The sequence below is a fragment of the Dendrobates tinctorius genome, unplaced genomic scaffold, assembly GCF_039654945.1.
Source record: "Dendrobates tinctorius isolate UK_male_01 unplaced genomic scaffold, ASM3965494v1 ptg000007l, whole genome shotgun sequence".
Lineage (NCBI taxonomy): Eukaryota > Metazoa > Chordata > Amphibia > Anura > Dendrobatidae > Dendrobates > Dendrobates tinctorius.
In genome coordinates, this window is record NW_027361675.1 from 3058806 (window position 1) to 3077471 (window position 18666).

General features: G+C 41.7%; 1 protein-coding gene across 1 annotated transcript in view; it reads right to left on the reverse strand.

Annotated features, from left to right (window-relative positions):
• Nucleotides 1-18666, reverse strand: part of CSMD2 (CUB and Sushi multiple domains 2) — a 1542159-nt gene that overhangs the window by 60414 nt on the left and 1463079 nt on the right. The window contains exons 48-53 of the mRNA XM_073571899.1: nucleotides 18203-18349; nucleotides 16146-16334; nucleotides 4101-4286; nucleotides 3825-4019; nucleotides 2984-3157; nucleotides 827-1000 (exon numbers count right to left, since the gene is read on the reverse strand). Coding sequence (XP_073428000.1) covers nucleotides 827-1000; nucleotides 2984-3157; nucleotides 3825-4019; nucleotides 4101-4286; nucleotides 16146-16334; nucleotides 18203-18349 — 1065 coding nt within the window. The remainder of the gene's footprint in view (nucleotides 1-826; nucleotides 1001-2983; nucleotides 3158-3824; nucleotides 4020-4100; nucleotides 4287-16145; nucleotides 16335-18202; nucleotides 18350-18666) is intronic.

The following is an 18666-nucleotide window of genomic DNA, read 5'->3' on the forward strand; positions in this document are numbered from 1 at the left end:
CTCAGTAGCAGAAAAGTGCAGGAGTAATTCTAATACACCTATAGGCAACCTGGATTCTCCTGCTTTATATTGTAGCTGAAGAGAAGTGCTTCACAGCCACAATCATTATAGGGACTCCTTATAGAGAATTTGCCATTTCAATCTGAGAGCAGCATGATTTAGGGACAAAGACTTTGATTCCAGCTATGTATCACTTATTGGGCTGCTATTTGTAGTTGTAATAAAATAAGTGTTTTAATAGCAGAAGATTATTACTACAGGACTAGTTGTCTTATTCTATGTAGTTCTGCTCTGTGTAATTTCACCCATGACTGATTATCAGGTTTCTGCCTATGCAGAGTGTACACATAAAGTTGCCAATCAGTGGTGTGGGTGGGGTTATAAAGAGCTCAGTATTCAGAGAACTGCAGCAGACAAAACAGTATTTTTATTTATCAAAGCTGAAGCAAACATCCCAGTAAGGGATACATCACTGGAATCAGGGTCTATGCCCATACATCATGCTGCTCTCAGATTACATAGCAAGAACTTGATGACAGATTCCCTTTAATGTCTATTAGTAGTAGCTGTACGTCTTCTGCCTCTTATTAGTAGCAGCAGATATAGGCCTCTGGGTGACAGTCCTTCTGTGCAGATCCTGACCATTGCAGATATATCCCAGCTTATGGTTATGTGTTTTATTTAATATATTAAAATAGTTATAAGAGACAGTAAAGTGTCGTGGATGGTAGAATTGTAGAGTGTTAAGTGGGTAAGTGGCATCTACTGATGTTCTGGAGATCTCCCATAATGATCTACTTTATCGTTTTGTCAATGCGGTACTTACGGACACAGATGGGGGACTTCTCTGACCATCGATGGTCCTGCTGACAGATTCTGACAGATTTTCCAATTAATCTGAAACCTGCATTGCACTGGTACACAACACTGTCTCGATAATTATAGTTCTGCCCATTAATCAAGCCATTAACTATAGGTTCTGGGGTCCCGCAGTGACCAGCTGTGCAAAAGAAACAGTCAGTAATCAGTGCAGAACATTAATACATTATTGCCATGAAATACTTAGATAGGTAATATAGTATGAAATGGTCATGTATGTGATGCATCTATAAGAAATGGATGGGCTTGGTACACCAGAGTGATAGATGGAGGCCTTATGAACTCTATATGTCCCAATTAGTCATATTGATAGGTGCTGGCATTCTGGGACAGCCTGAGAAACTAAAGGAGACTTGTCATCTCTCAGGTCTATCTTAGTGAAGAATTGTATGCTTCATGAAATGACAACTCTGCATTCTGCAAATCCACTGCTAGACATTTATCACTAAATTGACAACTGGGCGTTACCAGTTGGGGGTGTGCCCCTGCACACTCTAACACTGTCCAATCAGTGCTGACAGTGTCAGAGATAGTGGCTCCCTGTTGTAAATTTAGACAGAAATTAAGAAGAAAATAGTGGAATAGCGCAAAGAAAATGTATTAGAAAGGATGATGATAAATGATTATTTCATAGAGAATACAAGCATTTGCTAAAACAGACATTTCAGGAGACGGCGACTTTCCCTCTTGAATATTAGCCATAAAATTAGTAAATGCAAAAATCAGTGTAAAAGGTAAAATGTGTATATGACCGATACTAAACAGTTAAAGTGTGTCCATGACCTTTACATCCAGGTATAATGTGTATATGACTTTTACTTAACAGGTAAAAGGTTTAAATGATCTTTACGTAATGAGTCAAAGGCATAATATACATACTTAACAGGTAAAGGATGTAAATGAACTTTATTTAACAAGCAAAATGTGAACATGACCTTTAATTAACAGGTAAAAAAAACATGATGTTGTGCCAGGCATACTAATCAGAAGTGGTGATGTGTGGATGCCAGCAGGGTGTACAGGGTTCTAGTCAGGCTGTCACAGACTGCCAACATAGCTGCCGGACCAGGGTCCTTGCAAATCTTTTTGCTCAATTCTATTTAATAGGGAAAAGATATGACATGGCCATGCACTATTGAGCTGAATTCCACCATGTATTTGGCTGTGGAAGCCATAATTAGACTAATAAGACAGCAATGTTAACATCAGTAAGCAGAACATAACCTTCTGGTGAATGGTTTCCTAGTATTCTATGCCAAGAATACTAAAATAACTATGGACATATAGAAAAACTGCAGAATGCATTACAAAGATGTTAAAGGGTAACCGTCATTTTCATTTTCATTCAATGTATCAGTAGTACACATGAAAATAAGAAACTTTAAAATACCTCTTATTATTACATAAATCCACATCTCCTCCAGGACTGATCATTCATTCTCAAAATTCTCAATTCACAGGTAAAATCTGTCTCCAATGAAGACAGATTTTAGCCTCACTGAGATAGGAGATGAAATTTGCAGCCAATAAAGTTCTGACTCTTGCTTCTCCCTTCTCCGTAGTATTATAAAAGCTGTCATCTCCTATCTCAGGAATGGACAAATCTGTCTTCACCGAATACAGATTTTACCCATGATTTCTGAACTGAGAATTAAGGATCGATCAGGAGGCAAAATAAGCAGATTTCTCTAATAAAGATATATTGCAAAGTTTCTTACTTTCAAGTATACTAATGATTTGATATAAAAATGTAAATGACGTTTACTTTTTACTAGGGATGAGCGGACCCATGGTTCATTGGGTTTGCCCGAACTGTAGTCCAAAGTTTGATTCGGGTACCATAACTGTACCCAAACTTGAACCTGAACCTAAACTCTATAGGAATCAATGGGGACCTGAACTTTGGAGCTGGAAAACTCCCGAATTATAAGACGCATTTCCAGGAGAAGTCTGTGTTCGGAGTTCAGCACCCGACTCTAGGTGTCTGGTACAAACCCCAAACTTTACAGTTCGGATTCGTTCACTTATACTCTTTACATTTATCCATAGACTATGGAAGGTAAAGATGGGACTTTAATGTATCTAGCATATTAAATATACTTACCCAAACATTTGACCTCTTGTCCACTCCATAACCCATTTGCCATACATTCTCGCACACGGGACCCCACTAGGGTGTAGCCACTATTACAGGCAAATATGGCAGTTGCTCCATATTGGGTCAACATACCAATTTTATTTCCATTAGCTGGAGTTGGCAGATCCCCACAGGATATAACTGAAAACACAAGAAATTGGATTTTAACATCAAAACTATATCTAACTAATTCCTTCTTCAAAAACATCGCTGAACGACCTTTACAAAAAATGGCTTCCTTCTTTATTGCTTCTGCGACGTTGCAGTAGACAGTTTACCAATAAACTGTAATGTTGAATTAAGCAGCGACCTGAGCTTAGGCAATGGTAAATCTATTATTACATTAGTATAAAGTGCCCAATACATGGCATATGAATGATATTTTAACAAATGTTAGACCTTTGGAAAAAGAAAAGTCCTAAAGAATATGACTGCACAATGTTTCTGTTTTTGATGTTTCTGCTAGTGGTTTTATTCAAGTAATGAATCTTTTTGATATGCCAGCCGCATTTCCTTTACTCACAACAAAGAAAATTGCTGCCTTCTATTAAACGTATCAATCTGCAATATGACATGTGGGTCACATAGTAATAGAATAGCTTAGTGTCATCTATTGATATGGTAACTAAGTATCACTCTAGGTCTGGGATATGAAAGCTGAGCATCAAGCAGTAATATGACAGTTTTGCTACTATTCATGTTGGGAATAGCTCAGAATGACCCAGTAATGCAAAGGCAAATTCCACCATCTGATTGATACAATGCCCTAGTGCATCATATTATGGTAGTAGATTTCACTAGATCTCACTTTTGCATGTTGGCACGTTTTCCCCCACACTCCATGATCCATTGGCTTGACAACGAATAATGCGAGGTCCCATGTAGTAGTAGCCAGGGTCACAGATTAACATGAGCTCAGCTCCGTACTGATACTGGGATTTATGGATAAGACGCCAGCGACCATGTTCTGTGTTCAAACTGTTGATTTCTGGACATGTAACAGCTGAAAAAGAGAAGGTGAAGGTATAAGGTAAAATCAGGTATCCACCACTAAAACAAAGTATGAGTGCCCTGGCATACTCACCGACACAATTCGGAGGGTTGTTGCCATTGCTCCAGTGCCCAGAAGGTTGGCATTCTGCAACTGCATCTTCAGAGTTCAAGAGAAGGTGTCCTTCATTGCATTCATAGAAAGCCTTGGTGCCTACAGTGTATTCCTTACCAAATACTGCCCCGTTCTTGGGAGTAGCTGGGACACCACAAAACATAGCTGAGGAGAAAAGTCAGTAAATGGTCATAATCTACGAATCCATGACAATGTTCCACTTCCAACAACATACAGCATGATCATATATAAAATGTGTTTTCATGAGAGACATTGGCCTTTGTGCTCATCTTCTACATACAGTACATACATCAGAAAACCCATTTTCCTACACTTTAGTAGACAAATATCAATTAATAGAGGTCTGTCCTCAGTAACTCCCTCTCTACTATAGCTAATAGATGATGATTCTGGTCAAACATCATCACTTGCCTTGGAGAACCATACAAACCATAATACATCGCTAGGATAGGTCATTGATATCAGATTGGTGGAGATCCAATAATCAGCATCTCCACTGATCAGTTGATATTTGCTCTAGCAGATTGCGGGATGAAAACACATGTGCAGCTCCATTCAATGTGTAGCAGCCAGGTACTGCAGAATGGCTCCTAATCAAAAGAATAGGTGCTGATCTGTAGTACGCAGCAGAGGTCACTATGCATTAAATAGAACTTGCTTTGCATATCCATTCAATACTCATGCTTGGGGTGTACGACCGTATTTTCTCCATCTGAGAAAATGTATCCAATTATGCTAATTACACTTTGATCAGAGTGTGATTATAGTGAGATCCCATTCTCTTGGTGGAGGAGAAAATGAAAAAAAAAAACGACTCCATCTCCTCCATTCTGTCAGTCTGTGTTGTAATCAGAGTGTTCTCTGATTTTTTTCCACAAACTCATTGATTTGTATGTCCGAGTGCAATCTGAAAATTAACTTTATTCCCACCCAGGACCGGCTCCAGGTTTATGAGGGCCCCGGGCGAAAGAGCCTCAGTGGGCCCCCCTTTAACACATATCACGATTCATGCCGTGTGACATCTGTGGTGCCAGCCAAAAACGGACTCGTCTCCGTGTGAATCACACGGACACGCATGTGATCCACACAGGGACTCACGCTCTCTGGCAAAACACGTTCATGTGATAAGTACACTATTGATTAGTAGTGTACTTATGAAAGAGAGATGAGAAAGAACAGAGAGAGAGAAAGAAACAAAAAACAGAGAGAGAGAACAGAAAGAGAGAAAGAGAAAGAAAGAAGGGAAAGAAATAACAGAAAGAAAGAATAGAGAGAAAGAAAGGAAGAACAGAGAGAGAAATAAAGAACAGAGGGGAAAGAAAGAGAGAAAGAAAGAACAGAGAGAAACAGAAAGAAAGAGGGGGAAAGAAAGAACAGAGAAAGAAATAACAGAAAGAAAGGAAGAACAGAGAGAGAGAGAGAACAGAGCGAAAGAAAGAACAGAGAGAAACAGAAAGAAAGAGGGGAAAGAAAGAACAGAGAGAAAGAAAGAGGGAAAAAAGAACAGAGAGGGAGAGAGAAAGAAAGAGGGGAAATAAATAAAGTACAGAGAAAGAAAGAGAGAGGGGAAAGAACAGAGAAAAAGAGCAGAGAGAGTGGAAAGAAAGAACAGTGAGAAAAAGCAAGAACAGAGTGAAATAAAGAACAGAGTAAGAAAGAAAGAGGGGACATAAAGAAAGAACAGAGAGAGAAAGAGAGGGGAAATAAAGAATGAACAGAGAGTAAGAAAAAGAACAGAGAAAGAAAGAGTGGACAGAAAAAAAGGGAAAAAAGAACAGAGAGGGAGAGAGAGAGAAAGACCTGTGTACACCTTGTACACACACGACTACACTCTGATACACCTTGTACACACGCAGCTCTGCTCCATACACCTCATACACACACAGCTCCACTCCGCACACCTCGTACACACGTGGCTCCGCTCTGTACACCTGGTACACACACGGCTCCGGGCTCCGCACACCTTGTACACACATGGCTCCACTCTGTACACCTTGCACACATGGCTCTGCTCCATACACTTTGTACACACACTGTGTTGAGGAGAGCCTTAAGATCAAATACTTAATTAACCTCAAGTGTATTATTTCACCTTACATGAGCTTTTTCAGATCAAAGTGTGACACTAAAGATGGCTGCCAGCACCTCATACCGTGTGCTCATAGAACTGGAATTTCCTGTTTGGCCAAACCACCCTGTGCTCCATGGATCCACCCAAGACGATGCCCACTGTGATGACCTCATGGATCCACTCAGACCAGATCACTGCCCAACCCACTAACCAATGGAATACATCTGGACACTCCCATTTTAGAGTTATCATAGATAAGAATCATAGAATCGTAGAGTTGGAAGGGACCTCCTGGGCCATCTGGTCCAACCCCCTGCTCAAAGCAGGATTCGCTAAATCATCCCAGTCAGATGTCTGTCCAGCCTCTGTTTGAAGACTTCCATTGAAGGAGAACTCACCACTTCTCGTGGCAGCCTGTTCCACTCATTGATCACTCTAACTGTCAAAAAGTTTTTTCTAATATCTAATCTGTGTCTCCTCCCATTCAGTTTCATCCCATTGCTTCTAGTCTTTCCTTGTGCAAATGAGAATAAAGTTGATCCTTCTACAATGTGACAGCCCTTAAGATATTTGTAGACAGCTATTAAGTCTCCTCTCAGTCTTCTCTTTTGCAAACTAAACATTCCCAAATCCTGCAACCTTTCCTCATAAGACAGGGTTTGCAGACCGGTCACCATTCTGGTCGCTCTTTTCTGAACTTGCTCCAGTTTGTTGATGTCTTTTTTAAAATGTGGTGCCCAAAACTGGACACAATATTCCAGATGAGGTCTGACCAAAGAGGAGTAGAGGGAAATAATGACTTCACGTGATCTAGACTGTATGCTTCTGTTAATACATCCTAGAATTGCATTTGCCTTTTTTGCTGCTGCATCACACTGTTGACTCATATTCAGTCTGTGATCTATTAGTATACCCAAGTCTTTTTCACATGTTAACCAAGCCCTTTCACAAGGGACATAAAAACCTGTTTGAATCAATAAAGCTCTCTCTTTTTCTCTTGCTCTCTCTTGGAGCTGTGCCATGCATTGATCAAGAGAGGTTACATCCAATTGTGTGATGTGATTTTTTTTTTAGTGCGCTCTGATTAATACCCATTGGGCCAGGAGCAGGCAACTAGGGAACATTATTTATTGTTTAACCTAACAACGGCTCCGCTCTGTACACCTTGCACACACGGCTCCCCTCTGTACACCTCGTACACACACGGCTACACTCCGCTACACCTCGTACACACGCACTCCGCTTCACACACCTCGTACACACGGCTCCCCTCTGTACACCTAGTACACACATGGCTCCACTCTGTACACCTTGTACACACATGGTTCTGCTCTGTAGACCTTGTACACACACTTCTCCGCTCCATACACCTCGTATACACACAGCTCCGCTACACCTCGTACACACACAGCTCTGCTCTGTACACACAGTTCTGCTCCGTGCACACACAGCTCTGCTACATCCCCTGTTATGAATGAGTCACCGTAGGAGGCAAAAACAGAAATACTAGCTAAGTCCAGAAAACCAGAGAAGTTGGCAGCTATCGGATTGCAGACCCCTGAACCTATCAACAACAACTAGCAGTAGCCGTGGGGGGTTCCTACGGTGCCCTAGACCCCTCGATCACAGCCGGAGAACTACATAGCCTAAAGACAGAAAGGGAAATCTAAACTGCCCCAGAGCAGACCCCAAAGCAATAGGCAGCCCCCAACATATAATGACGGTGAAGCAAGATGAAAAAACACACACAGATAGAAAGATAGGCTGAGCAAATGATGGGGCCAAAGCTAACTAGATAGGACAGGATAGAAAAGCTGCTGTCTGTAATCCGCCAAAACCCTATCAAAACAAGAGCCAACAGCTGATAGGGAAAAAAGCCCTGAAGACGCTAGGCTTCAAAAAGACTATATCAGTACTCAGGTATTTTCTGAAGACAGAGCAAAAAGGAATTCAGTTCACCCCAGCAGGGAATGGCAGAAAGCAAGGAAAAACAATGCAAGACAAAACCAAAACACAAATGCAAAAAGTAGAGCAGAAAACTTAGCTTTTGAGGAGCAGGAATCAGACTGGTCTCCTAGAATCCCTCAGAGAGATCACCAGCAAGGCAGAAGGGCGTTGGTTGCCTTATATCCAGTCAGTAATTCCTGTCACCCAATCATCATCATCCTGCCCAAGTGCTTGGTAATCAGCCTCACTACCTTCCTTGACCAGAAGAGGGAGTTCATCAGACCTCAACGGCGAAGAGGAAAATGAACTCACAACAATCCCCCCTGTAAACCCCTCCTGACCCCACACACAAACTTCCCTCATCCAGCACAGCAGAGTCCTGCAGACACCAAGGCTTCTGATCATGTGACCCCTGACTCCTCCCCTCCTGTGACCTCATCACAGGTCCTGTGCCAGAAGAGAACAGCCCAGCGATGATTTATTGCTGGCTGCGGTGGGTCTCTTGGAGGGCGTGGATGGGGTCTGTGTATGGGGGTGTGGCGGCAGGTATCTATCCCAGACAGAGTGAGTGGGCCCCCATCTTGCCAGGGCCCCGGCACATGCCCAGGTGTGCCGGGTGCTGACACCAGCCCTGTTCCCACCAGCATTAGGATTGAGTCATGGGGGCGGTGCCGGTTCAGTCACCGCTCTGAGCGGCAACTGTAACTGCATCCTTGGCCCTGACTGACAGCCGACTTCAATGTAGAGACAGTGTCAGTCATGGCCGGGGGCGCGGCTACAGTGGCCGCTCTGTATACTCAGAGGGTGACTGAACCGGCGCAGCCCCCGTGATAGAATACCAAATACTGGTGGGGAGAATAAAGATCATTTTTGTTGCCGTCCCAGGGCTGTGGGGTACTCTGTACCGGGCCGGTGTCAGGGGAATGTGTCACAGCAGCGGTGACCCGGTCTGTGGCCCTGGGCGCCCAAGTAATGGTGGAATGAAATGCAGTTAATGGAATGGAATAGTTTGTGATGCCACCTGTGGTGTTTGGCAAGCAAGATGTTAAGCCAACGCTGCGTGCAGATCCTCTGGGGCTGATGGTGTGTTGCAGCATAGATGGTATAGCTCCCCACAGGTGAAGCTGTAACCCCAGGGTAGTGTAAAGGTGCAGGTAGTGTAAATTATGATACCCAGATGTAGCGGCGCTGATGGTGTTGGCGCACAATGACTGGAAGACACCAGGGCTTGTAGTTCCAAAGCTTTACTCACAGTTCGTGGTACACACTGGTGCCTGCCTCCGTGCTGTGTCCTCCGGGGCAGAGACTCAATTAACCTCCCGGGCAAGTCAGGGTTCTCCTCTCCAACACTCCACCAACATGTACCTTTCCTGAACGACTCCTCTATTGCGCCTTTTAGTGTGAAGAGCTCCAGTACCGTGGTACTCTGAAGTTCCCCCTGTCAGATGTTCCTAACAACTCTTCCTTGTACGGCAGACAGCTGTAGCCTACTTCGGGGACTCCCTTTATCCTGTGTCCCGGCTCCCTGTACAGATGCTGTTGTGCCCCAAGTCTTGGATGGCAGTAATGCATTTACAGCCAACTACTCCACCGGTGTCTGCTGCAGAACCGTAAATGTCCATACAACCTCAGGGACCGAGCCCCGGCCTTGCGCTGAGAACCTATAGGCAGGGTTCCTCTTCCAACCCACAACTCCTCTCTGTTCTCCTACTCCTTCATTCCGCGCTGTTCCTTCTCTCTCTTATGGAAGCTTAGGTTGCAGTTCTACGTCTTTCTCCTTCTGTTCCTTTCCCTTGCCAGCTGGCTCAGATCACTGAGGCAGCTGCAGCACTCCTTCTCCTTGGACCCGTCCTCAGACTCTCCTGACTGACTGTCCTTACTCCTCTCTCAGACTGATCTGATCTGAGACTGACCTTCTGTCAGACTGACCTGTAATTCTAAACCTTCCCAGCCTTTTATATGGATCTCCACTCCACCCACCTCCCAGCACATCTCGTGTTACGAAGCAAGGACCCACAAAAGGTGCTCTGCTACCCTCTAAGCATGAAGCTGCAATGTGGTCAGTGCTGAACTATCCTGTGTGTGGGCTGCAGGTGTTGGAGTGTGGAAAGGAGTTCCCAACTTACCTAGGTGGTGGGGCACCACACCTTAGGAGAAGGTGCAGTACCTCTGTGGCGACTGAGCCTCAGGGGCGCCACATATGTACAGTATTTGTTATATAAATGTGTATATATAAAAACAAATATACACAAAACCCTGGTCTCCTTTGTTCCATTTATTTTGGACATGACTTTATCTATTACAAAAAAAATCACTTCTAATAACATTATTATCTAAATATCTTTCTATCGAATAAAGTCCTCACAGAAAAATAAGTAACAAAGAAAAATCTTAGAGGAATGGTGGGACCTCTGTGTCACCCCACTCACTTAATCAAAAGGGATGATGATAATTTGAGTAGCAACCAGCTTTCCTACTAAGGCTACGTTCGTTTGGATGTTCTGTTCATTTATTCCATTTTGAAGAACAGACAAACGAAGTAATGTCCGAAATGGATCCATTTTGTTCCAAAGAGATGTAGAAGAAACCCATTGATTATTATAGGGTCATTCTAGTTTCTGTTAGAAGTCAGTTTTTAGAATGTAATAAAATCACATCACACAGAACTTTTTTTCCTGTACTAATAACTGGCACATAACACAAGACAGTCAGATTCCATAATGATCAATGGGTTTCCTCCACTTCTGTGCGCATTACTTATGCAATGGATAGGGATTAGCGGACTTGTAGATATTCGGGTTTGTCGGTTTCAACCAAACTTTTGTTCAGACTTCAGTTTGGGTATCAGAACTGCATCCAAACTTGAACCTGAACCAGAACCCCATAAAAATCAATGAGGAATCAAACTTTGAAGCTGAAAAGTCCCTCTCACTCTCACTTTACAGTTTAGCAATGAATCCATTTTGAACATTTGTTTGTCTGTTCCTCAAAATCGAACAGACCAACAGAATGCTCGAACGAAAGTGAGAACATAGCTTTAGCATGACACTATCAGTTCAGGAAAAGCTTCAGGGATTTTTACTATATCCAAAATGCTAAACTATTATTTACTCTAGTTTTTTTTACCTTTGATGCTACGGGTTAATCGCTTCATCACTTTTTTACATGTAGGTGTGCAGACCACCACATGATCACATCAGGCATCCTGTGGTGACAGTCCATAGTAGTGACATCAGAGTGTAGCAGATAATCAGGTAGCCCGTAACAGTAATAGTTAGACCATGGCAAGGAACTCTCAATGTATGTTCTAAAGTATATTCTTATGCGTAAAAGTCTGTCAGAATAATCTAACAATATAAATTAAGAAATAGTCTTGTACAGCCACTATAAAAATACAAAATTGCAACTTTTGTGTTTTAATCACTGCCATTCTGCAAAAAAATGAAGTTTAATCCAATATGCTTATTAAGTTGATCAGTGCACCTTGGTGTAGCCAAGAGGCTCGGTGCATCGTTCCGCCAACTGAGTTTGCATGACCCACCTCCCTCTCTGGTGATTGACAGAGCTGGCTTGCCTGAACTTTCTCTGCTAACTGTAGGCAAGTCAGTGCTGCCAATCACTAGTAAGCCATGCGGAGAGTGCAAAACCGGTGGGTGGAACTGTGCACCATGCATCTTGACCACACCAAGAGCTGACCAAGCACCAAAGTGTTATTTTATGGGGACAATGGCCTATGACAAGGCCACATGCTTAGTAAACTGTCAGTTTGAGCTGACAGATTCCCATTAAGCATTGAGTTAAAATGTTTTTTTTATATTGTTGGAGAACCCCATAAACAGATATTTATCCCTAACTAGTATTGTATAGGAGAACAGGACATCAGAATAAAAGAATTCTTGAAACAGTCTACAAATATTGTTGGCAAGTGCTCTACCCTAAAGATGAAAGTCATCACTGTCAACATGTTTCCCAAAACAATGACATAATAAGTATAAATTGTATTTAGTACCTATTCATCAAACCTAGAAGTGCGAAGATGAAAGGAAAGAAGAGCAGAACTGGGAGGCTTTTATATAGCTCTATGTGGTTACAGCCTTTAGCTTTAAAATTCAATTGAATTGCCTGTCTGATTTTCACAAAATTAACTATGTAAGAAAAGGGGAATTAAGTGCAGACATAGCTCACAGAGGCCAACACTCAATTATTGTTTCAAAGTTTGGCAGCTCCTCCAGGCCTGGCCTGGTAACAAGTGTCGGGCATCTCATGGTGGCAGGTAATTTAGTGGCTGGACAGGAGTAGGGGGACACCTCGTGCCTCCAGTTGAAATGATAATTATGACAGTGTCATGCTGGCTGGGAGGAAAGCTGAGGGAGATCTCAGTCTAGACTGCAGAGTGTGCAGAATTCCAATGCAAGAAGTGACAGAAAGAAGCGTTATACAACATCCACCTTGGAAAAAAGTAGTTAGCCGCAAGCTTGACAACTATTTGACAAATTTTTACTTACTAACATGATTCTTTTATCACTCTTAATATATCATTAATTTTATTTTGAACAGATTGAGCATGACATTTCATATTAATAAGTGAGTGATTGATAAACATTAAGTTACACAAATTAAATGTGAGCAGAAGTTTATGAAGGAATATCTATGGAAATTCTAGGCACAAAAAGTTTTTATTTTATTGTCATAATATTTTCGCTTATTAACAGTTTACACAATCTTTGCCATTTTATAATTGTTTTTCGTTTTATGGGTTAGTGGGTCATATTCTCAATGTTGTACTGTGGGAAAATCCAAGTTGATGACACTGCAGTAGTCAAAGGTCACAGTAGTCAGAGAGATTCAACTATTGGCCAGTCTCTAGCTATAATGTATAAATGCTACTATAAGTGACAGTGCGTGACAAGTGCCAGTGAACTATACGGTGGCATCACGAAGCTCAAAGACCCCAATGCAAATTCTCCAACAGGGCCCCCAGCTATCATGGGTCAGTTTAAGGATTGGTCTTCTAACATGGCCCAAAGTGACCATTTGGGCCCCCCCTTAGGCACCAGGGCACAGATGCGAAAGCAATCCCTGCACCTATTATAGGTATGCCACTGGAGCTATATGTCATTCACCAGTGCAGGAAGATTAAAAGTGTGTGTGGGCACTACTGTGGGTATTCTTCATAGTATGTCAGACAATACTCAGAAGAAAAAGTGGCCACATTAAAACTTTTACATAGGACTGTGGTCATACAACACTCTCGACGTATGCATAAAAAAAGTTTCCAGAGAGCTCCATTTACCAAATGAAAGTTAACTGTGTCTTTTTGGCCTCTGTAAGGCTGGTATAATGTGGGTATAGCCATTTATGCAGTCTAGTATAGAGCAAGGACGCACAATATTGTTTGGTCTGAGGACATCACCATATTTAACCAACCCCATGGGCCACAATAAAACGTCATAAACATCACAACATAAAATTCTAATAGGCGCTGATTTCATTCATAGGACTTCCACCTATAAGGAGGATAGAGGTTCCTCTTCTTTTCCATTCACAATCCAGAAAGGAGGAGACAATGGAGTCAGCTTTCTCCATTATACTGTAGTTTTTACGAGATGCTGACACGGTTGAGATTTTCCCTGCTCCCATAAACTACAATGATTATGGCAGCACTTGTACATGTGTAACGTGGCGTGGGGTAGTTGCCTTTGGCGAGGTACTTGTCTGCTATGCCCTGGCATGATACATAAAGGTGGGATCCTGGCTGGGTGTGTGGACTTGTGCTGTGAGAGTGCTATGCCCTTGCAGGCCGCATGTAACCAATGTTACTGGTTTGCCAGGGCCAGGTGTTGGATATTACAATGAGAGAGACCACCATTTGAAAATAAACCAGTTACTGAAGGGAACTTAGTAGGGAGTATACATAAGAGAGAGAGCAGGTTCACAGTTTCCTTTGCAACTCAAAGCATTTTCCACACACTTTCCTTCCTCCTTATTCTCTTGTCCTCTATCTTTACTTTTTTCGCTTTACTTTCTCTAATTGTCCTCTGTCTCCACTGTTTCTCACCACTTCACCACAACTCAGCTCGATCTTACAATCCTGCTTAGCAAGAAACCTTTACTTGTCACACGATTCAGTGTCTTCTTTCCCCTCAGGTTGCCAGTTTGGCCGGATTTAGCTTCAATCTCTCTGACACTCTGGAACTCCAGCTTGGAACAATCTTTTCATCTCACATACTCAGTCCTGACTAGACCCGTTACCTTGTGAGTTCAAGACTGTAGACCTTTCTGCTAGGCGTCCTCACCCAGGACCTGTCCAGAACAATCACTCTGTCTCTTAGTTACTTCTGCTTAGGATCTTGATATCTATTTCCTTCATTCTCCTCTCATGTTAGGGACACTCCAAAATGTGGCAATGCTCACCATAGACCTCAGATCCTTTCAGCATGCACTCCAGGCTGCCCTATCTAACTTCCTAAAAGGAAATTGTCATACTCTTGGCTAGTCCCAAATATTAACTCTAAGGCTACTTTCACACTTGCTTTGTTTTGCAGCGCGTTTTTCCTGCAAAAAAACGCATGGAAAAAACGCATACAAACGCATACAAATGCTGCGTTTTTTTCAAGCATTTTTATGCGCATGCATGAAAAAAAACACAGCGTTTTTATGTGTTTGTATGTGTTTTTAGTGCTTTTTTTACCGCGTTTGCGTTTTTTTCCAACATTAGTTGGCCCCTCACACTAACCCAAACCATGACTTCACTAACAATAACCCTAACCCTTAACCAAACCATACCCTAACCCTAACCCCTTAACCAAACCATACCCTAACCCTAACCCAAACCCTGACCCTAACCCTTAACCAAGCCATACTAACCCTAACCCTTAACCAAACCCTACTAACCCTAACCCTAACTCTCAACCCCCTTAACTAACACTAACTCTAACCCAAACCCCTAATTTCCATTGTCTAACCAATGGTCAACAAAAAAACGCATACATGAGCATGCCAATGCACACATATGCGCACCCATAGACTTATAATGGGTGTCTTGCTGTAAAAAAACGCATTGCTCGCGCATGCATTTTTTTGAGGCAAGTCGGACGCCCAAAAAATGCAACAGGATGCATTTTGTGAGCCCGAGCGCACACCACAAAAAAACGCATGCGCGTAAAAACGCATACAAACGCATGTGTATGCGCACATAAGCGCATCCCATGCAAAATATAGGGAAAAAAAGCGCATGCGTTTTTTAGCGCTAAAATACAGCGCAAAAAAATGCAAGTGTGAAACCAGCCTAACTGTCCCTACGGTAAATCTATACACACTTCTTTACTTCATCTTCTAACGTAAATGATGACAGGTTCACAGCCAAGGCCACAGAGTGCACCATCAATAGTAATAGTTACCCATCCCTATGGTGCTATATGACACTGCTCTACTGCCTAACATTGAAAATACATTTATGCAGCAACAAGATACTCAGGCATGTTTGCACCCGGAGAGTTGGTGACCTCACAGAAAATCATCAAGCAACACAGGTTGTTCTCCCATGGTATATAGTATGGCATTCTACATGGGTATATACAATAAAATAATGCATTATGCATGCTATTGTATGGGTGTTCCTGGGGTGACATAACCCATCATATGCCTATACAGTAGCATATGTCAGTCTTACAAGTTTCAGATGTATAACTTAATCTCCAGTCCAATGGTGATGTCAACAGAAAGTAAGAAATGAAGAATATCATGATCATACACCTTATTCAGAATCTTGTATGACTGTAGCTGTGAAATTATTATTAAATCAATATACTGACTTGTTTGTTTCCAAGTAAAATTTTGCATTTGTTCAGCAAAAGTTCAAATAAGGTCAGTAAAAAGGTGTTGTTGTTATATTATAATGTCTAGTTACAGACTACACAGTTGTGTAATGGATTTAAGCAAGGACTGCTATATAAAGCACTGTGGGATTGTTCACATAGACGTACCCTGACATAATGGCACCTCTGAGTTCCAGTCATAATAGCCTTGAGGACGTCGGAGGCATGTAGCTGAGTTAATTCCAATGAGCCGATAGCCAGGATTGCAAGTGAACCGCACAACTCCTCCAGGGGGATTGATGACAGGACCCAGCACCGAGCCGTGGAGAGGAGGACGAGGGAGACTGCAGTAGGCAGCTAACACACAAAAAGAGTATACATGACATAGCAAGGCTGAATGATTATTTTTCAATGCTCATGCAGTAAGTTGCCTTTTAGAGGCCACCGAATTCTGACAGCAGGGAAATGGACACCATTGCTGCCTGTGCCTGTATGAGCAGAGTGAGTAGTAATGATCTGAATCTGGAGAACACATTATGTATTATATTACAGCACAAGCACTTTAAGGGTCCTTTACATAGACTGACTGGTGGCACTAAATGACCGCTGATTGGTACACATTTTCCAAACAGTGGTTATTTAACAGCCAGTTTTATATAGTTAAACGATGTGCAGTGAGCGATGTGCTGTAGGCCATGAGCTTAGGCTGCGATGGTTCTCGGCAGTGGAAGGCCAGTTTACACAGGATGACTCACTGCAAAGATCAATATCTTTCACATTGCATGAAAGATCATTTCACCCAAAGAAAGAGCGTTTTTCTCATTCATCGGGTTATCGGCAGCCTGTTTACTTTAAGAGACTTGGTACTCCAAAATGGACCCAAAAATCAAGCACTTACATGATTATCCCCCAGCACTGCATCTGTAGTCTGTAGTCTGTTTTTGATGACGGTCTGAGTGATGGCCGAAATGTTAAAACTGTATATACAAAGGATTGTCCTGAAATAAATTGTTCTTGAATTTTGCATCCATTTTTGAGTGCTAAGCCTTTTGCCTTTATTAAATTTGGAATGGAGTCCTACGTTAGCCCCCATTTACTAAGAAGTGCCATGCATCTGTAAATTTCTATATTTACACTAAAAGATTATTATGAATCAAGTGTTCTTAAACTTGCTAATTTGCGATAATCTTTCGGCGTAAATACGTCACATGGAACATGGAACAACGTAAAATGGGGAGCTATTATTAAAGGCTATCAAACTGTCCAATCCTCTATCGTCCTCCATCCTATGGCTGAAAATTTGTATTTGCAGTTTATTAAATAGTGCAAAATATACTTTCATTTACAGGACTTCACTCAGATTATACTCGGCATGTACAAAAATGTATCAATGCCCCTGAAACATGGAACCAAAATACGTAAACTGTTATTTTACATGAGCTAAATAAAACCTGAACCTGATCCTTCTTTTTAACATCTCTTGTTCTTTGTTTTTTCTTTGTTTAATTTTATGTCTAGCTCTTTTTCTTATTTTTCAACATAGCTAGAGAGCACTAGTAAAAAATGTATATCCCTTTTTAATTCAATGATAAAATATGACTATTTAAAGTTATATTTCCAACGCCTAAGGCTGCACTATTGGTAGATGCCAGTGTCTCCCCTTGTGATTTCTTAGAAAAGCGCCTAAAATGATGTTTGTTCAGAGTACTGTAGCCTCAGGCACCCCCGCTTGATTCCTGTCATGCATAATGCTGAAATAGGACCTTGTCTGTATTCTGAGTATGCACACCGTATACGTACAAACATTCGTATGGGTAAAGATTTGAAAGACAAGTGCAGACCAGATTGGTAGCCACCCTTCTTTGCAAAAAGGGTCTTATGACAATATAATTGCCCAACCATTTATAAGACTTGTCCCAATTAGGCCAAATAAGGTCATTGACTTATTTTGCAAAGACCATGGGTTTTTATAAAGCCACAAGTGACACTGTTCCTTATGGTCAATTACTCTTACACTGTCATATATCAGAGTTTATATTTGCTGTGACTGAAAAGTACAGAATGGCAGAAAGTAAGTCATTTTCTGTGACTTCTGTACATCATGTTTATCTACTCCTACAGATTCATGTATTTATATAACTATTCCCTAAAAGACAGGCAGTGCTCAATCTAGATAAAGTGTATTTTCACCCATTAGCCATGATAAATGATTTTCTCCTTCTTACCTGAATAGCGTATCTTAAATCCCTTCCTGCTATATGCATGGTCAGACAACCACCGCAAAAGGACCTTGTTTCCGGTACTGGTGAAGGTCATGGGCGCAGAATAGTTACCGCTCAAGGATGTAAGCAATGTGCTCTGGCCGGATGGTCCTAAAAAGAGAAACTTTATCATACAGTGTTCACAGAAGAGACTACTCTTAATTATATGGTGATGTAAATATGGAAGTTTTACTCTTACTTGTTACAAAGCTTGTCTTTAGTATGATTTGTATTTATTAATATTATTTATTATCATAGGGCCATTTATTCCATGGCGCTTCAAAAGGCTTCTAAATATAAGTGATTCAATGTCTGTAAACCCCTTTACTATGATGGGATCTCTGCTGTTCCAATTTTTTTTAGGACATAAATAAAGTTGACACACTACAGGCGAAAAGAGTTATTATGGCACTTATTGAATAAATGCC